This window comes from Hylobates moloch, unplaced genomic scaffold (assembly GCF_009828535.3).
Source record: "Hylobates moloch isolate HMO894 unplaced genomic scaffold, HMol_V3 SCAFFOLD_3, whole genome shotgun sequence".
NCBI lineage: Eukaryota > Metazoa > Chordata > Mammalia > Primates > Hylobatidae > Hylobates > Hylobates moloch.
In genome coordinates, this window is record NW_026652278.1 from 73929220 (window position 1) to 73955789 (window position 26570).

Genomic DNA, 26570 nt, shown 5'->3' on the forward strand with positions numbered 1-26570 from the left:
CTGGGGCCAACTTGGGGAGGGCCGTCGCCCTGGAGAGTGTCCAGTTGGGGGCAGAGAGGCTGGGAGGAGGCAAATCAATGGCATGGAGGCAGGGCAATGACAAGAAGACCCAGACCCAGGGGAGCTGAGGCCAGTCCCAAGTCTCTCTGATGCCTGCCCCATCTCCTGCCTCTGAAAGAGTCCAGCCTCCCCACACGCTTGCGTGAACAAGGAAACCTATGAGCTTCTTTTGCTTTTAAAAGTCCTTTTAATACAGCATGAAGAGGCTATATTTCTATAGGCGAGCCGTATACAGATTCTCCAGGAATAAGGCACACAACGGAATGCCATCCCAAGGGCTGCACTTCGGAGACGTCGGAGCCTTCTCCACGCACCTTCCGAGCTGGGCCCACGGGTTCTGTTTTGTCTTTTTAGCTGGACTCACACGTATGGACAGACACAGACACAGACGGGGTCACCGCATGGGGGTGGAGGAGGTCGGACGGCAAGGTTGGCAACAGAGAAGGATAAGCCTGTTGCCACAGCCCCCAGGGGACCGCTTGGCCATCTCGGTGAAGGCTGGAACACCCCCATTTCAGGGTTAGTCGTTGGACTGAGCTACAATGTAGCGAGGTTGGATTAGATATTCGTTTAGAGTAGATTCAAGTCTATTAGATGCTGGAAGGCTGGTGTAAGGGCTCTGGTTGACATTTCCAAGTTCAGGGAGCATGGCCTGGAGGAGGCGTGGCTCAGATGGCAAAGCTCCCGAGCGGCGAGGCCAGGCTTTGCCCCACTTCTTCTTCCCTCCTGGGGCCCTGCTGATCGAGAGCCCTCCCACCAAGCCAAGACGCTGGTGGACCACAGAGGGGCTGGTCAGTCAAATAAGCTGCTTCTTCCCCTCGCCCACTCCCTGCCCCTCTACAAAATTAATAAAACCATAATAACAAGATAATAAGAAGAAGGTGCAAGAGAATGGATTACAATGCTGTTTGTTATCCTCAGTGGAAGAGGCACAAAGGGGTCACCATTCCCTTTTTCACTATGTATCAAATTATAGCTTCCCTTAAAAAAGGCAATACTTTCCGAAATACACATATGTATAAATACAGGACAAGAACATATTAATAAGTCTAAACACTTGAATAATATGCTGGCTACTTAATACTGATATTTTCATCCAGGGAAAAACAACACAGAAAAACAACAATATGGCTTAAAGAATTGCAAAGATTTTTTTTCCTCATCAGAATTATGTACCAACTTCATATAATATTCTATGTAGACAATATTTCCTTCTGAATGTAGTTCAGTTGCATATTTTTACAGACCAAAGCATAGTAAAAAACAAACAAAAACCAACCAAAAACCCAATAGTGGGAACAGAAAAGTTCTCACCATAAATATTTTCTTGCAGCTCAACCAGAAGGTTGGCAAAATACTTCCAGAAATCTTTGTTTGATATTCTCTTGCCCTCCTGAAAGTTCTGAAGTTTTGAAAATGCCTCTCTTTTTGTTGTTTGTTTTAATCTCAAAAATCAAACAATTACATTTTTCTTTTCTTTTTCTTTTTTTTTTTTTTTTTAAAAAAGGCCCTCAAATATATACAGACAAAAAATTACTGTGAAGATTTTTTCGGGAAAAGCTACCAAATTCAGTGTTGTGAGAAAAACTGGTAACCATGCAGAAATTTTAACATCTATGAATTTTTTTTTCCAAAATACACACATATTTTTTTTAAAAAAAGGAATTCTGTGTCAAGTATAACTCAAAATAAATACAAATTCACAAGTAGAACTATTGAATACTTCATATGGGGTAAACACCATTATCTCCCAACTAGATCGCTAGATCTAACAACTGCAAGCGATTGTCCCTTTTGAACGTACTAAAACCACACACTTTCCTGTCCCCTGGGCTCCTGGCCCTCTGAGCACTTAATTCTCATGGCACCTGCCCTGCATGGCAGGGGCTTTGCTGACCACAGAGAGTTCCCCAGTTCAGCCAGAGCCGAGTCAAGGGGAGTATGGAGGGTGGGCCTCAAAGCGGGAACCCCAGCCCCCAAGGTGGCTGGCTCTGCACAGATGGCAGGGCAGTGGCTACCTGCTGAACAGCTCACTGGCAAGGTCACTTTGGGGTGATATCCCAACTCCCCTTAGCCCGTGCAGGGAAGCCCTGGCCTCCAGTGGTCTGGGGCCTGGGTTAGTTTTAGGGTGTGGGCCCCCCCACCTTTGCAGCACAGCTGGCAGGCCCCAGGCATCCTTGGGCCAAGGTCCCCAATGGCCGGGTCCCTGGAAGGGTTGGCACTGGCATGCCACCCACCACTGTGAACATTCTTTTTAGCAGTGCGGTAGGATGACTGTCAGTGGCAGCTTCTCCTTGGGACAGAAGCCTGGGCCGGGGCCAACCCCAGCTCACCTCAACACCTTGGAGAAGACGGGGAACAACGTGCTCGGGGAGTCCTCAGTGGCAGTCCCCAGTGGTGGCAAGGGTGTCCACAGCCTGCTGCCTGGCCTGGAGCAAATACAACTTTTTTAAGTGCTCAGAGGGTATGGCCCCTCAAATCCACCCTACAGCTCCCTGGCTGCAAATACACTCACTCCATCTTTTCAACTCGCTCCCTGGACCCCTGGTTAACACTTCACTGTAACTCCTCAGTTGTACAAAGCATTTTCATTTGAATACAAAAGGCAACTGGACACCAGATGGGCGTCCTTGAGCCATGGTAAACACTGAATTTCAGGCCCATTTCGTGGTCTGATTTTTTTTTTTTCCCACAGAGGCATAATGTAGGGGCAAAATCAAGGGACCCAGTTCTGACAGCCGGGAGAAAGGAAGGGTCATGACCATGGAAACGGGGCTTCTCATCTGGGAGAGAGAGGAGCGCACGATCCCGCCGCCAGCCAGGACAGTGGGCTTCCTGGCCAGGGACGTGCCACGAGGCCTCTCTGCTCCCTTGGGAGGTAGGAAATTATTGTCCCCATTTTAGAAAAGAGGGGTTCTGTGGCTTGTCTCAGGGTTCTCCATGTGAGGGGCTAGCAGACCGAGGTGAGAAGGAGGGGGCTTCTCCATGTTTGCAGGGATGAAAAGCAGGGCTGGGGCTGCAGGAGCCAGCAGGGGAGGACTCAGCATCCCTCAGCTTGACTCCCTAAGACACCAAGTGAAGGGTCACGGTGCGGGGTACCTGGCGCCTGGGAGGTTTCTCCCACCATTCAGGGTGAAACTCCCCAAGTAAAGCTCCCGGACGCAGCACCGGCCAGCCTGAATCCCAGAACAACAGAGCTGAAATGGCCCTCTGCTCTCTAGTGTTATGCTGTCATTTAACTAAAGGGGAAACTGAGGCCCGGAGATGCGGAGTCCTTGCCCAAGGTGACACAATGCGTCGGCAGCAGGGCAAAGACTTGAGCCGAGTTCTCCCGAATGCCAGGCTTGTGTCTTTTCTGCTAGAACAGACACGCTGGGCTTCCACACTGGGCCCAACTATCTTGATGTGAACCCCCAGCGTGGGTGGGAGGCGGAGGGGAAGGAAAGGGAGTGGGGCTGACAAAACCTAAGGCAGTCTGGTGGGGGTCGTGGGAGGGGCTGCCCCACGTTCCCCAGGACACATCTGTCCAGCGTTCCATGCCTCCCCTGCGCCTAACCCCTCCTATCTGGGTCCATAGGGTGGGGAGGGGGCACATCCGGGTGCAATGCCAGTGATGTCAGAGGGGGTCAGGATTTGGGGCTTAAGGTGGGCAAGGGACAGAGAGGTCCACTCTGCAGCAGCTGCTAGAACACACGTCCCCTTGCCACGATTGCTGACTCAGGAAAGAAACAGGGATTTCTGAGAGTGGCTTTCCATACATGGCAAACCGGAAGGTTCTGGGTGGGGGCAGGCGGCCTGGCTGGTCTGGGGGAGGTCTGGGATTCACAGTAAATTTAGTGCACCTGTGGCCAATACAAGACTGCTCACCCCAAAGAGGCTCTCCGAGGAGAGCCTGTGGGGACACCCAGGGCTCCTGGATATGGGCTTTTGCTTGCCTTTGTCCCCTCCACTGAGACCCCAGGCCCACCTGCAAAGAGCCCCAGACTCCCTGCTTTCCCTGGCCTGTGGGGGGCAGCAATGTCAGTAACACTGTCAACACACACAAGGCAAGGACGCTAAGAGCCCCCGGCCCAGCCCCGCAGGCCTGCGAGGGCACCCCACGCACAGGGCGACAAGCAGCCCCTCGGAGTAGCACAGGGAAGCAGCGTCTCCTCGGGCTGGTAGGGGGCGGCTCTGGGTGCGGGCGGGCAGCCGATCACTGCACGCGACGGCAATAGTAACCCAGGACCTTGCACTTCTCGCAGAGGTGCTGCGGGTGCTCCTTGCTCTGGTCGGACACGTCCAGGCCATCGGGCTTCTCCAGGGGTCTCTGCAGAGAGATGGAGGAAGGGGCCCAGGGGAGTGAGGGGAGAGAAAGACAGAAACACAGAGACAGACAGGGAGAGACACAGAGACAGGCAGGTGAGACAGGTACACAGGGAGGGGACCAGACAGAGAGGGAGGCACACCTCTACAGAGACAGAGACTGACAGACACAGAGAGGGAGAGACACACACCCGATGAGGGGTGGGGAGAGGGCGCCTGTGGTCACAGGTTGTTTCAGCCACGGTGCTGGGGCCCTCCTGCTGAGCCCACATGCAGGCGTCTGAGTCCTGGGACACACAGGTGGGGCCCTGGGCTGGGCCAGGGCTGTGGAGGGGCCTTGTACCCGGCACCCTGGCCATGTGCACTGCTCTCCTCTGCCCTGAGTGCTGCCTGAGGAGCCAGCACCTGAAGCTCATGTGAGTGCAGGTTAGAGGCAGGACACGGGTGCAGCCTGTCAGATGAGGAAACCCAGACCCACAGCAATGGAGGCCTGGACCCACATCTCCCGACCCCGGCATCTGGCGCCTCTTCCCTGGCCACTCTCCACTCGCACCTCTGCTTGTGTGGCCTCAGAACTCAAGGGAAGCCTAACCCGGACACAGTCGCAGTGCTTCGGGCTTGCGGTGAGCGAGCTCCATGAGTGTTGATTGACCCGCACATCTCAGGGCCAGCCCAGTGCCCTATTTGTTGAGACTGCATGAATGAAACCTCGGTTTTCTAACAAGGAACCTGAGGCCCAGAGAAGAGAGGTGACTTGCCGGGCCTATCCTGCCACCCACTCACTGGGTGATCGCAGGGAGCCTCCATTTCCATATCTGTGAAGTGGGCCATGCACAGTGCCTGGTTTGCAGGGGACTGGGAGGATCCAGAGAGATGCCTGGGAGTGTGTGAACTGGACAGCGGAAGGCACAGATGAGCACATTTCTATTAGAGAGGGAGATTCCCTGCTCGCTCTTTTCCTCCCCTCCTGACTCTCCAAAGCTGGCGAAGACTTGTTTCCCTGGAGAATTTATGGAGGTCATGAGGAACAGCTCCCGAGTGGATGCTTTCTTGGCCAGCTCACGGGAATGCTGCCTTCTCTCCAGCTGGAGCCCCTGCCTGCAGAAGGGTCCCCTGCATGGACATGGGGGGCTCACAGGAAGCTGGTCAGGGCCAGCTGGGGGCCACATGCCCAGGAGAGGGGGCAGGAGAACCTGGACTGCAGACCATGGCCCGGGATGACAGGGGAGGGCACCAGAGGGTGTGCTCTGTCCCCCTGGCCAGGCTGTGAATGGCTCAAAAGTAGTATACTGGCTTCTCCACCCCATCCACAGTCTTGGCACCAAGAGGACACTCAGAGCGGTCTGGGAATGGAAGAGTCAGAAGGTTCTAGAAGGCAGGTGGGGAGACTGTGGTGGGAGGGTTCTGATCCAGGGACCACCCTTCTGCCCCTGGCCCAGGGGTCATAAAACCCATCCCTGTGCTCCCAGGCTTAAAGTCACAAAGCCAAGGCCTGGAGGGAAAGACAGGCACGTCAACCACATCACAAGAGGCTTTCAGGTGACTGGCTTCCCTGTCCAGCTTTCGTCCTGGCCAGGGAAAGAAGAGTTTGATTTCTTGTCAGACCTGGGCTCGAATGCCGGATCTGCTACCTAAGAGCTGTGTGACCTTGGGCAGGCCACCTGCCCCCTCTGGTCTCCATGCTCCCATCTGTGAACAGGGATTCTGATAACAGCTTTCCCATGGGCTTGTTCTTACCGGACAACTCAATGGAGATAATGAATACAAAGAGCCCGGCATGCAGAAGCTGTCTGTGGTTTGTCTTATCAGTGGGAGGGGGACACCAGCTGGTGGAGGGCTATCAAAATTAAGCCAAGATCCCAAGGTGAAAGGACCTAGGAAGGGCACATTCCCTGCTCTCCTGGACGTCCCAGGGAGACCTCCAACAGCTCCTCCATTTGGGGCTTGGGTGCCCTCAGGGCTGGAGAGCTGCCTGCTGGCAGAGCCCATCGCTCAGTTTACTGCCCTGCATTGTAAGAAGGCTTCCCACCTTGAGTTAGAATCTGGGTCCCTGTCACCTCATCCTGGAGATCCCAGCCACACAGACTCTGCTTGGCTCCCAAAGGATGCTCCGATCAGTATAGTCGTGAAATGTCCCCTCCAGCACACCAAAACAAAGCTGGTTTGCAGCCCCCACCCCCTTGTCTGGCCAGGGCCTCTTCCTGGACCCAGTCTTCCAGGGCAGGCCAGAAAGGCCAGACTCAGCAGGCCCCACACAACCCTCACTCCCCATGGCTTACATGTTATGTGGTAAAGTACTGCCACTTAAGTCAGGCCACCTAATGTCACCACCTCCCTGTGAGTGGCACAGGGAGGAAACAGGTCACAGATGTATGGGGAAGGGAGTTTCCACAGATGAGGCAACTGAGGCTCCAAGACACTAGGGACATCCCTGGGGCCCGCAGTGAGGAGGTAGTAGGTGTGTGGCCTTCCAGCCACACATGCTGTTTCCAAGCCCTGCACTGCAGGGACATACTGCCTACTGCCTGCAGCTGGCCCCACTGGCTACACTGTATTGGGGCTCAGGGCCAGCTTATGACCAGTGCCCACCCCAGACTGCAGCACTCCCTCCCAGCTCGTCTGAGTCCCTGGCTTTCTGTCCCCAGGGCAGCACCCTCCTGTGTTTGGTGGAGGGGAGCCTGTCTTCACAGGCACAGCGCTCTTCTGCCCTGGGAATTCACTGGCACCTGCCAGCTGCACCCACCCTGACTGGCATCTGCCTTCTGAGTCTTCATCTCTGGGGCTGACAGAGGTTTGGCAGGCCCAGGACTGAGGGCAGAACCTCCATGGAGACTGAAGGGGTCATTGCCAGCTTGTTTTTAAGACTGTTCTGCAGAACTCTGTGTCTGCTGTCTTCTGCAACGTCTCCATATGACATGGTATCACCAAAGTCAGATAGACAGAGCTTTGCATGCCAGCTCTGCCACCTATCAGCTAAGGGCTGTTGGGAAGGATCTTTCTCCTCTACAACCTCAACTTGCCCTTTTGGGATCTGGGTGGGAGGTTAATAACATTCACTGCCTTTTTCCTAGTTTGCGTGTGCGTGTGTGCGTGTGTGTGTGTGTGTGTGTGTGTGTGTCTGTGTCTGTGTGATAGAGAAGTAAATAAGATGACTGTCTTATTTTTATTTTTTATTTAATTTTATTTTTTCAGACAGAGTCTCATTCTGTTGCCTAGGCTGGAGTGCAGTGATGCTATCTCAGCTCACAGCAACCTCTGTCTCCTGGGTTCAAGTGATTCTCCTGCCTCAGCCTCCCAAGTAGCTGGGATTACAGGTGCACACACCACCACCTAGCTAATTTTTGTATTTTTAGTAGAGATGGGGTTTCGCTGTGTTGGCCAGGCTGGTCTTGAACTCCTGACCTCAAGTGATCCACCCACTTTGGCCTCCCAAAGTGTTGAGATTACAGGCGTGAGCCACTGCGCCTGGCTGACTGTCTTTTTTAGAGACAGGGCCACTGTCACATAGGCTGGAGTGCAGTGAATCCTCCCACCTTAGCCTTCCAAGTAGCTGGGACCACAGGCATGCACCACAATACCTGGCTAATTGTTTGAAATAGTTTTTTTTTATACAGACGAGGTCTCACTGTATTGACCAGGCTTGTCTTGAACTCCTGGGCTCAAGCAATCCTCCCACCTTGGCCTCCCAAAGTGCTGGGACTACAGGTATGAGCCACTGTGCCCAGCTGAGATGATTGTCTTAAAATATTTTATAACCATAAAAAGCTCCGGAAGACTTAGTGATCGCTGTGTGACCTTTAGCAAATCACTTAACTTCTCTGGGACTCAATTTTCTTCTCCATAAAATGGGGGCTAAGTCTGTAGGCTAACTCTACGTGATAGGGTTGCTGTGAAGAGTAAATTAGTCTATGCAAAGGGATTAGAACAGTGCCTGGCACATAGAGAGCACTCAAAATGTTGACCAGTATTGGTATCATGTGTTATATAAGGTTAGGGGCAGCATGGGGGCAGCGGAAACAGCGAAGTCCCGGGTGAAATGATCTCGAAACATCCTTGCCAGCACCCTCCTGGGCTCATCTGAGCTGCGCCCCTTCCTTGGCCATGACCCCATGGTGGGGGTTCCCTCTGTGGGCCCGGGCCCTGGCTCGACTGCTCAGCCCCGTTTGGCCTGCCACTGGGCGAGGAGCCTGGAGAAGCTGTCGAGACACTCCCCTCTGCCGACGGAAAACACTCTGCAGCTGGGGCTGACCGTGGTGGAGGGCCTCCCCTACTCCCTGCAGCAAGGCAAGGTCTTCTTGAGGGGACTGGAGCCGGTAGGGGGAGCTGCAGCTGGAGGCCGACAGGAAGCAGATGTGGCGGCCAGGAGAGTGGGGAAGTGGGGGGTTCTCCAGAGACGGAGGCCACACAGGTCAGGGCTCTGTGGGGCAGGAGAAATAAACCAGCCCCCTCCACCGCGAGGCGCCATGGGGAGCACCGCCGCTGGGCTCTTCAAAGGCTCCCGACAGCTGGGGGATAGAGAGGCACCACCCTCACACCCCCTCCCAGTTTGGGAGCTCTGGAGAGGAGATAGAGCCCTGGGCAGTGGGAGACCTGAGTTCTAGGGCCCCTTGACACCAGCTGACTGGTCACTGGTCACTTGACTACTCAAGTCCTGTCTCCTTTTGGGGCCTCAGTGTCGCCAGTGCACACAGTAGGTGCTCAACAGTGGCCTAACGACTGGAAGAGCGGAAGGGCCCAGCCACACACTCTTGAGGGATCCTTTAGTTTGGGTCCTGGGAGAGCTGATCCTGAATGTGGAGATGGGGGACAGGTGGTCAGGGAGCTGTGCTGGGACTGAGCTGGGCAGGATGGAGATGGCGAGGCAGGTGGGGCCGTTGCCAGCTTGGGGATGGTGACACAAGCCAGGAATGGGCCTGGCATTGTGGAAGGGGCATGGTGAGGAGCCCTGCCCAGCCAGATGCTGGGGCAATATCGGGGCAGGGGCTGAGGGCTGGAGCCACTGCAGAGACTGGATTCCTGTGGAGCTTGGATGCACAGGCTGCTTAAGTCACAGAGGGGGTCGTAAGGACCCAGCCCCCAGGACTGTCAGCACAGACCTCAGCAGCCCCCATACATCTGAGGCCCTGCAGAAACTGGGCTGTTCCTGACTCCTGCCCCCAGCAAGCCACCATTATCTGCCTTCCCTCCTCCCCTGCTTCCTCCCAGGCCACTTATCTGCCCTTCCGGGCTCCAAGCTATCCTCCAGGCCCCCGGTCTACTGACCTTCTACCCCATCAGAGCTCTGTCTCACATCTCTCCCTCAGGGGAGCCTTCCCCCAGTAGCTCCCGGAGCCCTCTCCCCTCCTGTCTCCTCTGTCTGCTTGTCCTTTGTGGTGACTCAGCACACATGGAAGGCCCACCCCACCCCTGGCTCCTCCATCCCCCACTACCTCATCGACAGTGACCTTTCCCTCCCACCACCCCTCAGCCACACCCTAGACTTGGGCTTCTTCAGAAACCACCCATCTCTGCCCCCTCGTTCTCTCCTTCCATTCCACTGGCTCCCAGACTCCACCCAGTCCACAGGCCCACCTGGCCTCCCTCTCCACCAGTCCCCTCTAGCTTCCCTTCCCTGCTGATGCCCCACGATGAAGCACGCTCATCATACTTTTACAAATAGGCCCACCCCCCAACCATCTGACCTCTGGAGTGGTCGCCCAGCCAACCTCTGCCCTGTGGACCCTCCGTACACCAGGCCTGGCCTGCACATGCCAAGCGAACTGTGCTGGAGCAAGTCACAGAACTAGGCTGACGCCTGCCACTGCATTAGGATCGTGCACCTCCCCGGGCCTGGGATGCGGCTGGGTGGTCCAGCCAGCTTTCTCTAGCAGGCTTCTTCCTTGCTCATCCTTCCTTAAGCCCGCCCCAGCCCGTTTGTCTCCCATTTACTGACAAAACAGAAGCCTTGGATGTGAGGTTCTTCTTTGCACCATCCAACCCATGAACCTTCCTAATTACCCCCTCTTCTCCCTCCCTCCTGTGCCGATGGGTGAAGCATCCCCCGTTTTGCCCCTGCATCATCAGCCTTTTGCTGTCTTCTAGATCATTCTCACCAGACTGCACTGGGCTCCAGGCTCTGCTATCTCCACAACACCCAGCCCAAGGGTTCCTTCCCGGTTGCGGCCACTGCTGTGATTCTCTCGACAATCAAACTCTCCTCAAGAGAGTGGACAGTGAGGCATTCCCTCTGCAGCCAGATCCACACCAGCCTCCCCTGACACTGCTCCATGGACACTGCCTTGACCTTCAGGCCAGCTACAAATCAGCACCTCCACTCTCACCCTCATGCCTGACTGGCCGGGCTTCTGTGCTTCTCAAACCTAGGTTGTAGTTCAAGTTCCCCAGGTAAAAGTAATGCTTTTGTTTTGCTTTGTAAAATTTGAGGACCATCGCCTTATTGCCAAATTTCCAAGGCACTCCTCTGTGGTCTCTATACCTGACATTTGAGCACCAGCTACCAGCCAAGCCTCCAACAGCACTCCCCCGACCCCACCCCCGGCTTCTAGGACTCCACGCTCCCTGGTTCTCCTTCTCCTTACTGGGTCTTCCTCCACTATCTGACCATCAAACACTGGCATTCAGCAACACTTGATCTAGGGAATCCCTTCTCTACTCTGTCGACATTCTTTCTGCAGGAACTCAAATCCATTCCCTACTACGTTTAGGTTGATGACACCCACTTATGTATGGGCCATCTTGACTTCTCACATGAGCTTCAGAAATACAGATCTAACTGCCTTCTTGACATCTCTAATTGGATTTTTGCGAACATCTCAAATGTAACCTGTATCAGAGGACCCCTGCTTTCATTTCCAACACCTGTGTCCTGCCCAGGCTGCCCAGTCCAGGAACGACCTCCTCTATCCATTCAGGTGCTCCAGCCTGCCTGGGGTGGGACTGTTCTCCTGGGCTCCTATTCTTCCCCCACATTCCACCACCAATCTGGTGATGCTTGGTGTCACATCCAGCTCCAGAGCCACCTCCAGAGCCCCCTCCCTCCCAGCTTGTATGAGGCTATGCTGTTGGCTTTCCCACTGGTTTCCACACTCAATCTCTGCACACAACCAGAGTAACTGACTTAAAATGAATCTGAAAGCCCTGCTGCTCTTGGGTCCCTCGTTCCCCCCGTCCTCCAGGTCCCCGAGTCAGCATCAGCCTCTCTGAGTGGCTTTCCCTGTGCGGCTGCCTGAGGTAAGACCTTCCTAGGAGGAGCTGGCCCTACCCCTCCCACATGCCCGGGCCTGGTGCACACAGCCACCCTGTTGACGCTGGCTGACTAGATGGATCAAGGAAGGAAATTCGAGTTTTCTGCTGCTTCCTGCTGTCCGCACATCTCTGTCTCACAACAGCACGCCCTGTTGACTAGTTTTACAATTCCCCGGGGTTCTCTGGTCTCAAGATCTTGGTGCAGTTGCCCCATCATCCTCCTTCCCTTCCCTTCCCTCCCATTTCAGATGAGACAAGGAAAGAAAGGGTCAACTTAGAGAGATCTCCCTCATAGGAGGGAGTAAACTGAGGCCCAGTAAGGGAAAAGTTGCCCTCCCACGGTCCTTCCGAGAAGGCCCCAGCCCGCCCGGCTCACCTGCTTGTGCGGGTACACGTTGATGTGGCACTTGATGCACTCCTGCCCCATGTTGGCCCAGGAGTTCCCGCTCATCCATTTTCTCTTGCACTTGGGACACTTGTACTCGCCGAAGCAGCGCTTTTTGCCCTGGTATGGAGTCAGGCCCTCGCCTTTGGGGCGTGCCTACAAGGCAGGAAGCAAACACAGGGGATTGGCATCCAAAGGCCAAGATGATGCCCACAGGGTTCCCCTGGCCTCCGCCTCAGTCTTCATGTCCTGTGTCCATGCGTGCAGCACCTTTTGTTCCCAGTCTAGATAATACCAGACTCGTCCCCAGAGCACAGACGGGAATCCCACAGCTGGGAGGCACATCGGGAACAGAAAACAGAGGAGATGGTGAAAAACAGAGCAGATGGCACACGTCTCTTCTAGATTTAAGGAGTAAAGTACTCAATGGTGGCTGGAAATTACTTCCTTAACTCACACGTCATCAAGGGCAGCTGGTCTCATGGGCCTGCACACAGGCACTCTTTGGCCTACCCAGCAGTGTGCTTTAAAGGGTCATTGAAGAGGCAATACAAGCATGGAAACTGGTGGCAGTGCCAATGAATCTTCCTCCTCCCCTGCACCCAGTCAGCTCTCCTACTAGGAGGCAATCTAAATTCCCTCACACCACTCCAAAGGCGGACTCTGCATTTACAAATGCATATGACATGCACATTTGTACATACATTCTTTTCCCTCATGAAAATGGAAACAGATTATCCATCTGGTTCTGCATCTTCCATTCTAAAAATTTATCTTATTTTATTTTTTCGAGACAGGGTCTCGATATATTGGCAGGCTGGACTCAAACTCCTGGGCTCAAGGGATCCTCCTGCCTCAGTCACCTGAGTAGCTGGGGCTACGTAGGTGCATACAGCTGTGCCTGGCTACCGTTTTTTTACTGAATAATATATCTGAGCGTTTTCCCTACATCACTACAAATAGAGATACTGCATTCTGTTTAACAGCTGCACACAGTATGAGTCCATGCAAGCTCCACAGTGCATTGACCAGTTACTATTTTAGAACACCTAGCTTATTTCTGTTCTTCCATTATTACAAACAATGCTATAATGAATAACTTCATATATGTATCATTTTGCACATGTGTAAGTGTATTTGTGAATATAGAAGTGAAATTGTTGGGTCAATGGGTATGAGCACCACTAATTTTTAAAGAGCAAATTGCCACTGCCCCTCCCCACATACTTCAGGTATCCCAACTTAATATTCCATATCAACATCAACAGAGTTTTCATTATCACCAATCTAAAAGGCAGAAAATCTTCTCAGAGGAGCTTTGACTTGTATGTCTTTTATTATGAGCAAGAGTGAATTTGCCATGCATTTAAGAATTACTTGTGTTTCCTTTGTGAACTATTTGTTCATACTTTTTGTGATTCTTTTTTCACGCAGGAGTAGCCTAATATTTTTCTTGTTGATTTGTAACTGCATTTTATATATGAAAGAAACTAGCTGTCTCCCACACAGTGTTATTTTAACAGCTTTGCTGATATAATTCATGTATCTTACAGTTTACCCATTTAAAGTGGACAAATGAATTGGTTTTAAGTGTATTCACAGAGTATACAGTCATCACCACAATCTAATTCTAGAATATTTTTATTGCCCACCCAAAAGTAGCCCTATATCCAGTAATAGTACTTCCCCATCCTACTTCCACTTCCTTACCCCACACAGCCCTAGGCAGCCACTAATGTACTTTCTGTCTGTCTGGATTTCGCCATTCTAGGTATTTAATATAAGTAGAAACATACATTTGTCCTTTTTTGTCTGGCTTCACTTAGTGTCATGTTTTCAAGGTTTATTCATGCTATAGCATATGTCAGTACTTCAATCCTTTTTGTTGCCAAATAATATTCCACTGTATGGACATGCCATGTTTTATTAGCCCATTTATCAGATGATAGACACTGGGGCTGTTTCTAATATTTGACTATTATGAATAGTGCTATTATGAACATTCACGTGCAAGCTGCAAGTGTTTTTAAAAGTTGAATGAGTTACCCTAATATTTGCAAATGGGAGATTTCATACAGAAATACGACCACACTGGTCTAGAATCCTTGCTGGCTGAGGTTAAGGAGTGGCTGCCCCATCAGCTTGCATGCACGTGCTTCCTCCACATCACTTCTGCTCCCACCAGCTAGAGCTGAATTTACGTTCTCTACTAGGCCCTCGCAGGCTTTGAGTTGGAGAGGCTTAAATGCAGGCTCTCCACAGTGGCTATTCAAAGTGTGGTCCCCGGACCAACAGCGACAGCACCACCAGCTTGTTAGAAATGTAGAGTCTCGAGCCCCACCTTGGATCTGCAGAATCAGAACTGCATTTTAACAAGAGCCCCAGGGAATTAATATGCCATTATGTTAAAGAAGTGCTGGGCTATGAGATGTTGTTGCCATAGTAACTTTCCTTGGGGAACTGCCCATTTATGAAGTGGTGCGTAATGGTTAAGGGCACACACTCTGGATCCAGATCCTAGCTTTTGGGCAAGTTACCTCACAAGGATAAGGATAGTAACTACCATATAAGACTGTTCTGAGGATTAAATGAGCTTAGGATTAAATGCAAAACATTTAGAACTGTGCCTGGCACATAGAAGACAAAACAGGAATATTAGTGCCATTATTATTTATTAATGTAGAACAAAAAGTATATAAAATTGGTACATAGTTTCTTCCTTTAGTAATCATGCCTCTTTGTCCCAGGCGCCATTACTACCACTTGGTGATAGCCTGCTAGAATTTCAGGCAAAACACTAAGAGGGGACACATGTGCTGAGTGCGCAAATCTAAAGTTAGAAAGTGACACCAACACCACCCTGATCTCCTGGGCCCACTGCCTAATGTCTTTGGATCCTCAGTGGCCTTCCTGGCAGCTGTAACATTCTTGGGAGAAGGTTCAGCCTGAGCTCCAGGGTAGGGCTGCCCTCAGCACTGGTCAGATCTGAGAGAGGGGTCAGCCACACCCAGGGGAGTGCTCAGTGGGCAGCTAGGGCCTGGGGGCCAGTCACTTTGTAATAGAGGGGTCAACATGTGCCTCTGAAGGCACACTGAGCTCTGTTGATCTCAAGTTAGTGTGTGTCCCTCTGACTATTTCTGGTGCTACCTTCTCCTTCACCTGGGGTCTGGAACCTGTGACTTCTAAGCCACCCCCTCTATCACAACCCCTCATCTTCCATTATCTGAAATAAAGCACTGGATGAACTCACTCCCACATGTCTCCCCAGAAGCATCTACGTCTTCAGAGGGGATGAGGGGGCAGGCACGGGTGCCTCCCTGATGCTGAGGTCTGAGACTCCTTGATTGAAGGTGGGAACTTGGGGACTGTCACCAGCCAGGCCCACTCTGGATCTGGTTCTGCAGGCCTCTGAGCTCAGAGAGCTCACAGGACCTGGTGCCTGGCCTCACACAGTTGGGGCAAAGGACAGGGGTCAAGATACCAGAAAGAGGGTTCAAGTCATTCCGGGACACTGGGCAGAGTGAAACGTGGGGACTGGGGCCAGACTGGAGGTGGACTCTGGGAATTTGTTCCCAGAGCCCTGCTTCAGAAATGAACGGGAAGGAAACCCACACAGATAAAGGAGACACTGAGTGAGAACCGAAGGGAACAGGAAGATGAAAGAGAAGAGCGAGGGGTGAGCCAGGAAGCACGGACGCACCATGTAATTAGAAAAGCAGCCGTCTGGAGCCGTCCGTCAGGGCGTGTGGGCTGCTTGGCAGGCAAGGGATGGGGCCCCAGCCTCCTGCAGGACCAGACGTCCTCAGCGCACCATTCCCACGGCTGCTGTCAGGCCAGGAACTGGGAGGGCCCGGCTCCAACACACCATTGCATGGGATGTGGCTCGAATTGTGGTCTCCAGGGCCAGATGCCTGCAGTGACATCTGGCTCTGCCTGTGACTATCCAGGGGGTTCCTCGCCAAGTTATTCAAACTCTCTGTGCCTTGGTTTCCTCATCTGGAAACCAGGATGATGATAAAGGACCTGCCTCTTGGGGCTGTTGGGATTTGACACATTCATGCGTGTAAAGGTCTCAGCTCAGTGGTTGGCACACTGCAAGTGCTCGGTCACCATTAGCTATTTCAGGGTGATTCTCTTCTTCCTTGCCTGCACTAGGAGAGGGAGCGGAGGTGTCTGAGGTATTGCAGAGGCTAGGGCTGAGGTCCACAGGCATTAGTCCCAGGAGGATGGTTCCAGAGATGGGAGGGAAACCTGGGAGGGACATCTGGGTAGCTCTCTATCCCTGGGTAGGAATGGACTGGCAAGCAAAAGAGGAAACAGCATTAGGCATCTTCGCTTTCTAGAATTCTCATGGAAGGACCACGCTGCAGAAGCTCTGGGGACACTGCTGGCAGAGGTTGAGGAAAGAGGAAAGAGAACTGGCATTTTTGTGGCACCGCCTGTGTGCTGGGCTTTATGCTTAGGACTCCACAGCCCGTCAGGCCCCCAGCCTAGAATCCTGTGGGGCAGGGTACATTATCAACCTATTAACAGATGGTGAAACTGAGGCACAGGGAAGGGGTGGGACTTGCCAAAGTGCTTCCAGTGCATGAAGGGCAGCAGGCTAGGCCCAGCAGGCTCTTCCACAAGGCCACACTTGACTCACCTCTTCTGTCTGCCACCCCCAAAATTGTCCCCACCATGATGGAGGTTTGTGTTGGTGGGGAGAGACCCCCTAGCAGGAATTTTATAAGAAAATTCCTAGGGCCTCCCCTCAGCCTAGTCCAGTGTCAGGCCTTGGCGGTGACCTCGGTAGAGGTGGCCTACAGGGCAGGGGTAAAGGCAGTGGATGGAGGAGAAGACAGGACTGTGGGCAGCTCTCAGCAGCAAGGAGCCACTTCCTGGAAGGGTTCAGTCCCGACATTGTTTATGCTTACAAATGAGGGCAGGGCCAAGGGGAGAAGGAATTTCTAACAGAACAAAGGCTTCTCTACTCACCACACACACCCCCTGCCTCCTCCCAGAAAGGCACGGCCTCTTCTCATAAACTTCAGCATGAAACAGACGGTAACTGCTGACAGCACTGCAGGGGCCACCACCCGCCCAGCTGGGAAGGATGCCAGGCCTGACCAGGCTCTCCTGACCCAGGCCCCTGCCACGTACCCCTCGGGGGGATCACATCTGCCAGGAGCCTGGGCAGAGCTCACTGGAGCTCAGAAACCACTCCTTGTAGCACAGACAGGCCCTTTGGGGACCAGAGAGGCAAGGGGACTCACTCAAGGACACACTCAGTAAATCTGACTGAGCTCGGGGGAGGGAAGGATCCTCTGACTTCCAGACTGGGGCTGGGATCGTCACAGGAGGCCAGCCTGGGAAGTGGGAAGCTGTGGCCAGCGTGGGGGTGGGAAGGAGGAGCCAAGCCAAGGAGCAGAGAAGGCAGCGCTGCAGGGCGGGGAAGTGGGAGGGGCCCCCTAGGCAAGCCAGCGGCTGCAGAAGAGATGTGGAGGAGGCTCACACTCTCTGGGCACTTCTTCAGAACGGTTCAGTGTTTTCTTCCCATCCCTGCGTGAAATCTCTTGAGGTTGGCTGGGAGGTGGTGAGCTGCATTTTACTGGGGGTATGCAAGCAGAGGCTGAGTGAACAAGTATCAGGGAAGCTGCTGAGGGGGACTTTGCCCTGGTCAGGCAGGTGGATCTGGTGACTCTGGAGGCACTTCCAACTCTGCAGTCCTCCCAACCCCTGCAGCTGGTAAAGGCCAACCAGGCAGGTGTGGAGAGAGGCACTCTGAGATGCTGCTGGGGTGGGGGCTGAACAGGTATATTTTCCTACTGTATTTCTACAGGACAACTTCATACTTCTGTAAGCCTTCAAACTTTAAAAAAAAAAATGTGCATTCCTTATCCTAAGCAAATCCATCTCTGGGCGACTATCCCAAGAAAATTATCAGACATGTGGACCAAAGGGGTGTTCAAAAATGTCCATTACAGCATGAGTTAGGACGATGTAAATCTGGAATGAGCGAAACATTCAAAAACAATGCCCGGGTTCCCTAAATTATGTTATACCCTTTGGATGAATGAAATAAGGCCATTAAAATAGTTATGGTGATTTTTGTTAAGGGTTTGGGAAAATACTTATAAAGAGAGCAGGATTAGCAACCGAAGATAACCGCTGCACAAGAACAGGACTGGCAGGAAAGCAGCCACAAGGGCTGAGAGACAGGACTGTAGATGATCTTACTTCTGCAGCTTATGCTCTGTCTTATGAATGAATTGCCTTTAATGAGTGGGTATGGCTTGGAAGAAGATAGTAGCCAGCCCACTCCCTGGCCCGCAGGCCCCTCCTGCCCTCTAGGGGGCGCACTGTGCTTTCCCAAGGTGACAGAAACCCCACAGAGATGGTGGATCTGGCCACACTCCTGCCCCTGCAGGTGTGGACCCTGGGGCCTGGGCACTGGCTGGCCTCAGACTGCTGGTTCTGTTGGATCATGTTCATGTCCATAGAGCTAGCCCCCCAATCGTGGAATGCACTCCCCACCTCTGGGTCCCTTCTGCTCCTTCCATTTTAAGGGAAGCCAGACATGTCCACACACTGTCACGTGACACCAGAGCCTGACTGGTCACTCCTCCCCAAGTGCTTGAAGTCCCACCACGAGTGAGTGATCCTTTAGGATGAAGCTTGATCTTCCCATCCCTTTTAGACAATGAGTCCCTTTTGCACAGAGGTGACATTGTGGCCTTTGGTTGTTGAGGCAGAGAATCACAGGGACCGGGAGGGGAGCAGGGTGGGCACTGAGAGCCTGAGGCTGTGCCCTGCACGCCATGACTCCAGGCTGCACTGTGCCCCAGGATGCACAGCCTCTGCTCTCTGGATATGGGTTCCAGCTATAGGCCTCGATACCTCCCAGCCTGAGGTATACGCCTCACCCCCAGACCTGGCCTTGCCACCCCCATCTGCACAGGGGCGCAGGCCTGTGCCCTGCCAAGCCCTGGGATGGAGAAATCACTGTTGCTCCAACATTGGGTATTTTTGGTCAGGGCCAGGCACTCTTTGTGTCCTGACAACCACCCATGAGCTAAGTACGGTTAGTCCCAGGTTTCAGATGGGAACGCTGACGCATGAAGAGGTTACATGGCTTGCCCAAGCTACGCTGCCAGGAAATGGGGCAGTCCAGATCCGAGCCCAAGCCACCTAACCTGGGATCACGTTCTAAACTGCTACGCTACATGCCAGGATTGCAGAAAGAAGAGACCCACCAAGCCAGATGGTGAGAAACGGGAAGGGGCCGCTGTTCTCATGGGTCCTGGCATGCTGGGGGCATCCCTCCCCATCTCTGGGCCTCAGTTTTCCCATCTCCAGAATGAGAGGTTGGACTGACCGCTGGGCAGGGTCACTGGCCTCCCAGGAGGCCCATAACTCAGCATGTGCCTGGCAGCCCACTCACGCTCCGCCCACCCATGGAGCACAAGGCCGGCCCCACCGTGCATCCAGCTGAGAGGCTCTGGCTGGAGCCAAGAGGAGCAGGGGGAGGAAATAAAGAACAGATGGGCTGCCTGCCGGCCCCTGTCCCACCCGGTCTGCCCAGTCTGTGTGCTTTCCTGCAGCCCGGCCGCTGAGGTGGCCCTGGGCTCCAGTCTACCTTCCCAGAGAGGAAGAGCCCCTGTCTCAGGAGTTCGAGAAAGACTTTCCACTGATGCAGAAACAGAGGCCACGGGGTGGGGCAACTAGTCCACAGAGGGGGCGCAGGGCTGACCATGGACTCACTACCCTAGCCCAGGATCCTCTGTGTGGCCTTGCTGGCCCTTTCTGGAGGCCTTCACCAGAGAAGGCAGAAGGTCCCTGGTCATTCTCCCTAGTGTCTCTCCTTGAGCCTGGGGCAGTGCGGAGTAAACAGGGGATAGAGGTCAGAGGTCCAGGTTGGGCCCTGGCTCTCCCACGCCTGTCTTAGAGCCTCGGTTTCTCTTTTTTTTTCTTTTTTCTTTTTTTCTTGAGACAGAGTCTTGCTCTGTCACCCAGGCTGAAGTGCAGTGGCGTGATCTCCGCTCACTACAAGCTCCACCTCCCGGGTCCACACCATTCTCCTGCCTCAGCCTCCCGAGTAGCTGGGACTACAGGCGCCCACCACCACGCTCGGCTAATTTTTTTTTATTTTTAGTAGAGACGGGGTTTCACTTGTTAGCCAGGATGGTCTCAATCTCCTGACCTCGTGATCCGCCCGCCTCGGCCTCCCAAAGTGCTGGGATTATAGGTGTGAGCCATCGCACCTGGCTAGAGCCACAGTTTTTCTATCTTCCATGTGAGGGGGCTGCTCTGGTGGAGCTGGAGACGCCAGCATTCAATGAGCACCTACAATGTGCCACACACTTTCTGACCTGGCTCTCCTCCAGAGCTCTTTCGTTTAACAGGAGAGCAAACTGAGGCACAGAGAGGCCAAGCAACCTGCTCAAGGCCACACAGCCGTGGAGCCGAAACTTAAACCCAATCTGCTGACTCCAAAACGACACTTTCCACTGAATGCTCGGGCTCTCGGTGAAATGGTTGAGAGAAAATTAAAGAAAAAGCCTGCTCCTAGGAACACAGCCCCCCCTCTTACCTCTGACCCTGGCCACCACCTCAATATTCATTTGTTCACCTAATTTACAGTGAGCACCCACTCTGCACCAGGCTCTGTGGAAAATTCCAGAAATATGGAAACAAGACAGATGAAGAATGCCCTGTCTTCATGGAGTTCTCAGTCCAAGGCCTTCCGAAGAGGTCAGCCCTGTGACCCTTTCCCCAACCGTGGCCCACACCAGTCACCAACTCCCCTGGCCACACACTCCTAGGCTCAAGCCCAAGTCGGACTCACACCTGTGAAAACACGCTTGGACTCACACCCTCAGGCAGAGGCCACACAGACCTCCCAAGTGACAGGCATGGGACCTATGCATGGCACAGGAAATTATCTCTGATCACTGCCATGGCCTCATGAAATCCGCCGACTTAACCCTAATGACGGATGAGGAAACTGAGGCTCGAGACAGGGGCAGCAAGTCTGCCAAGTGCCGAGCCCCTGGCTTCTCCTTCCCCTCCGTGCTCTGTGGTACTGCTTTAGAGACCAACCAAAGACCTCCACACTCACATGTCCACACGCACGGCCGGGGGAGGCAGGTGGAAGGGCTGCGTCCCTCCAGCCTGGTCCGGGCAGCTGCAGGCTCCACGGAGGCCCCGGAGGAAGCAGGCGGTCAGAGGGACAGGTGGGCTGGGCCGCGGCCTGCAGGATGCCGGGAGGGAGGAAGGACGCGGCAAGAGGCCACCCGGGGCTTCCTCTGGAGCCTCAAGGGCCTCCTTGTCTGCGCACAGCCGTCCTTGCCTCCTTGCCCAGGGCTCCCTCCCCCTTCTGGGTTCCTGCTGCAGCCCAGCATGGGCCCAGAAGGCCTGGCCTCTTGTCACCCCTCCCACCCCCGTTCCCAGCCCAAAGCCACCGCAAAAATGCCATCCTGATTCCACAACACTAGGGTTTGTCAAAGTGCAGGGAACAATGGGAGCTTTCACAGGGACAGGAAAAGGCCTCAGGAAAACCCTGGGGAGGGGGGCATGGAGTGGGGGTGTGGAGAGGAGGGAAGGGAGATAGAGAGGAGAAAACAAGCCGGGGACAGAGAGATGAGGGAGAGATCCTGGAGAGACAGGGAGTCTCTCCCTGTCTCCCAACACGATGTTGGGAATGAGGGGCAGGGAGTGAGAGAGCGCCCGTCAGAGCAGATAAGAGGAGAAGGGGGGACAGGGTGCCCAGGAGAGGCGAGACATGATGCGGAAACAAACCGAAAGGGCTGGGAGACAGAGACATTCAGGGGGACGGGGCCCACAGAGGCCAAGGAGCCCCTCCAGGACCCAGAGAGGTGCCGAGCCCCCCAACACCCCGTGCCTCCAGGCCCTGTGCCCGGCCCGGAGGCACCGCTGCCCAGAAGGCAGCAAGAAGCCCCTTCTCCAAATCCCACCCCAGCCAGGCAATTTGAAGTAATCTCAGGCAAAACTTTTTGGAAAGCAAAGACATTTTAATCACATGAACGGCCACTCCCTAAGTTATCTGTTTCCTGCTCTGGCTTTCCTCCCTTAGCAAACCACACGGATCAGAGCGGAGGGGCGGGAGGGGAAGAGGGGCCAGTCCAGAGGGGTGGAAAGCTTCCGAATCACAGGGATTGCAAAAGACAGAGGTTTCCTCCGCCACTGCAGAGACAGGGATTGCTGGCTGCCTTAGTGGGTGGATGGAAGATCTGCAGCCACCCTGCTGTTTGCTGATTGCTGGAGGGGACTATTGAGTTTGAAAACCATTTGTTGTTTCCAGATCTTGCACATCTCTTTTTGGGTCCCGTTTGCTCAGCAAGACCTTTCTTCCAACTGCACCTCTCTCTCCTTCTGCAGTCACCGCCTGAGTTGGGCCAGGCAGAGTCTCCCCAAATACTTAAATGAAGGCCCACTTCAGGTTTGGACCTCATCGCAGAGCTGAGCCGAAACATGCAAGGTACTCGGGCCCCTTCCCATTCTGGCCCCAGCTGACCTTCCACCCATAGCACTTATACTCAAATAAAGAAAAGTCACTCCCTGCAAGTGACATGCTGCCCATCTGTGCCTTTTTCTTGCTGTTCCCTGTACACAACACTTCACCAGTGAACAGCCATGTACCCTTCAAGAGCAAGCTCCAGGGGCACCCTGGTCTCCCTGGCCCAGAGAGGGCTAATACCCTGCTTGGGAGCTCACCCCATTGCCAAGTCCCAGGCTGGCTGGTGTGGAGCCAAGAACCCACCCGCCGCCTTGCCCTGGAGAAGGCCCTCTCCCTGAACTTCCAGGGGACTCTGTGGTCTGCACCCCATGCTTAGCTCCAGGAAAGGCTAGAGACATGATCTGCCCTAGGTCATGTCCTGCCCTGACCCAGCCTCCAGCTTGCCAAACTCAGAGATTTCATCCGAAGTTTAAAAGAAACTCCCCAAACTGCCATCTTGTTTCCCACAAGCCTCTCTGTGTGCTGTGGTCAGGTGCGCCCTCCACACCTCTCACTTCTATGGGAGCACTAGGCTCAGGCTGGAGCTCAGAATCCACTGGCAGCTGGAACGGACACCAGGAGTGGCAGTGCCTGCAAAGGGTGAGGTGTAAGGTGGACAGCAGAAGTTAGGGCAGGGTGGAGGTCGCACAGGTAGGAGGTGGCAATGCCAGGGCTGATCATGGCGTGGGCTCTTTCCAGTCCCAGGACGCCCCCTTGGGCTGCGCTGAGCACCCTGGATGGCTGTCTTGAGCTAGCAGTGCCATTTGCACAGGGCAGCTGGCCCCTGGCTCTGTGTCTGAAGGTGTCCCTGGCAAGGCCTGGCTAGACATGGCCATGACTAGCCCAGCCTTCCCTGGCTGGAGGGAAGGTGGGGGGTCAAGAGGTGGAAAGGCCTCAGCCTGGAGTGAGGCTTTGGGTGTGAGGGCCACAGCCCTGGGAGGAGGGAACAGGGGAGCTCAGCTCAAAATAGTGATGGGGGAAGGGTGTGCAGGGTGGCCAAGTGCCAGAAAAGAAATCTGATCTGCCCTGGCCAGTGAAATGCTGAAGTCAGCAGTTTGGGGCCACTCTGGCAGAGGCCTGGGGGCTGAGGCCCCCACTGCTGCCTGGCAAGAGGCTGTGGGCCTGACTTCCAGCCTTGCAAAACCCTCACATAAATCACCTCCTCTCTCTGGGGTTCGATCTCCTCATCTGGGTAGAAAGAGAAGCAAACTTTCCACCTCTGGGTGAGCGCTGGAGCTCACAGCACTTAGGAGACTGTGACAACCACAGACTGGGGTGGAGAGTGCTGAGTGTCCCCTGCATGTTGGGGCTGGCCACGCACACAACCTGTAGGTAGCTTCATTGTGATCCCATTTCCAGGTGAGGAAATAGAGGCTCAGAGAGGTTAAGTCAGCTGTCCAAGGTCACAGAGCAAATAAACAGAAGCCTTCGAACAGAAGCCTTTCTCGCTGTTGCCCAATTCCCTCATTGCTGAGTGAGATATCGGAGGTCCAGAAGGCCATGGACAGGTACAAAGGACACCTGTGGCACCTGTTCTTCAATTGGGTGGAGGGGAGCTCTGCAGAGGAAGAGCTGCTCTTATGTGACTTTTACAGGGGGTCACAGGGAGGAAGGAAACCTCACATTTCCCACCCCTGCTGACCCTGCTTCTTCACCAAGGGGCTGGAAAGACATTCCCAAACTGACCTTCCTCCACTGTTCCCAAAGGCGAGGGTGTTCTGTGCAGGAAACTCTACAGGAAGCAGGATGATGGAGTGTCCCCAAATGGTCACTTGCCCTGCCTGGGCCCCAGGTTCCCTGGGTCTAAAACCCTCACAGCTCCTGCTATGTGTGGGGTTACCTCCAACAGCCATTTCATCCTCCCTGTAATCCCTACAGATGAGGAATCCAAGTCACAGAGAGGTTAAGAGATTTGCCTGAGGTCACACAGGCAGGAAACAGCAGAGCTGGGATCTGAACCCAGGCCTGACTGACTGCTGCAACGCCGCATGCCTCCTACATGGCCTTGAGCTCTGACCTCCTTGCCTTGTCTGTGAACAGCCCCACAGGACAATAATCCTGCTGGTGCCCTGAAAAGGGAGGAGAAGGAGAAGGGGCTGGCTGGTGATACTTGTTTTCATACCCATCTTTACACACCCTAGTCTCACTACCTGGCACACCCTGCCTCCCAACCAAATCTAGTGGAAGCTGCACTTCCTCCTGGAAGCCTCCTTGACTGCCCTGCCTGCAGGGACCCTTCTGGCCTCTGCCCCCTTGCCCCAGGGCTCATCTTGTCACTCACACAGGGCCACCCTAGGGCCCCCTCCACACCTACTGAAGGCAAGCTGGACACACGCCCTGCAACCTGTGTGCACACATGGCCTCTTTGCTAGGGTCTGAGACAGCGCCTTTAAAGTGCTGATGCGGTGGAGCGCCAGCCAGGTGCAGACCTGCCCCCAGGGAGCGCCTGTCCCAGAGGAGCACTCAGTGGTATGGGAGCCAGGCTGACTGTCACACAGTAACTGTACCACACACAGGGCTGGGAGCGCCAGTCCACATTCCCCAGCAGGAAGTGAAGGCTCATTCTGAAGCCACACGGCTGTGCTCGTCTTTCTGATTCCAGATTCCTGAGCCCCTGCTTCTAGAGCACGCGCTGTTCTTCGCTCACAAGAGCATGCACAGGACCATCGGGGCATTGGTACACTGCATGCTGCTGCCCTGGCCCCAGAGTCTCAGAATCAATAGGTCTGGGGAGGGCCTGAGAACCAGTCTCTCACAAATGCCTGGGCGATGCAGCTGCTGCTGGTCTGGGGACCCACCTGGGGAGCCACCGCCCCAGTGATCCTGGTCACAGTCTGCTAAAGTCCAGTCAGATACTGTCACCTCCACGCTGCCCCCATATGCCCGTTCTACAGCCCAGGAAACTGAGGCACAGAGGAGGCAAGTGACTTGCTCAAGCCATACAGGAAGTTAGGGTCAGAGCTGGGAGTGGAGCACGGGGCTTCTCACCCCAGGAGCTGGGCTGGTTGCAGGACAGTGAGGCTGCTGGGCTTGAGAGGGGAAACAGCCTGGATTGGAGGAGAAAGGCCCATCTCTTTAAAAGCAAGACTGGCGGTGGTGTCAGTGGCGGCAGGGTACTGGGGAGGGCTGGCCTGGCTCTCCTGGCCCAGCCCCAAACCTGTGACTCCTCGGCATCTGGAAACCATCACCGGGAACAATGATGATGGAGCAGGAGGCCGGGCTGCTCAGGGGCTCCAGCCCTGTCTGTTCAGGAAGGCAAAGGAACACAGAGCCTGCAGGCACCTCCTGCCCCCACCTCCACCACCGATGTTTGCCTTGGCACCGACACACACAGCTCCCAGTGGGCCCAGCTGTCGGGAAAAGTCAGCCCCTGAGCTACAGATGTGGAGGCTGGTGGCAAGATTGGGTGCCCAGAAGCCTGGACAGAAGCCAGTTGACCCCAGCTTAGCTCCCTGCTCTGCTGCATGACTCCTGGCTTATGATTGTAGCACTCTGGGCCTCAGTTTCCCTGCAGAGAGCTCAGGGACTACCCAGGGACTAGGCCAGCTGCTTACTATATACTGGCATGTATCTGACCAGCTTGATGCCTGGGCCCCAGCTGCCCCCAGGGATCCCGCTTGTCCTCTGCAGGCCAAACAACCAGCCAGGGAGAAGGGAAGGCTTTGGAGCACCAATCGCCACATGCATTTACTTCCTCTCCACATGTGCCCTGGAAAACTATGAATTAGGCACCCACGAGGCACTGGAGGAGGGTGGTTAACAAGACAGATGCAACCCCGGCCCCCATGAACTTAACAGCCAGGTGTGGAGGAAAAGAAAAGTAAGTATCCCATTCGGATCATTAAAGCTGTGATGAGAGCTATGAAGGAATGGGGTGCCATGGCAGAGAAGAATGGGGATCCCCTCTTCAGAGTGGGAAGCCACACAGAAGGTCTGTTCAGGGCAGTCAACCATTCCTGGTCTCTGACGGTTCACAGCCTAAACTGCAAAATGTGGGTGTTTCTGACCTCCCTCCTGCCCCTGACCCAGTCCCTACACACTGCCACCAACAAGCTCTGTGACCTGGGATAAGCCCCT

General features: G+C 54.3%; 1 protein-coding gene across 1 annotated transcript in view; it reads right to left on the reverse strand.

Annotated features, from left to right (window-relative positions):
- Positions 1 to 224: 224 nt before the first annotated feature.
- Positions 225 to 26570, reverse strand: part of ZCCHC24 (zinc finger CCHC-type containing 24) — a 62924-nt gene continuing 36578 nt past the window's right edge. Inside the window, exons 3-4 of the mRNA XM_032141361.2 lie at positions 11987 to 12151; positions 225 to 4369 (exon numbers count right to left, since the gene is read on the reverse strand). Coding sequence (XP_031997252.1) covers positions 4256 to 4369; positions 11987 to 12151 — 279 coding nt within the window. The 3' untranslated portion in view covers positions 225 to 4255. The remainder of the gene's footprint in view (positions 4370 to 11986; positions 12152 to 26570) is intronic.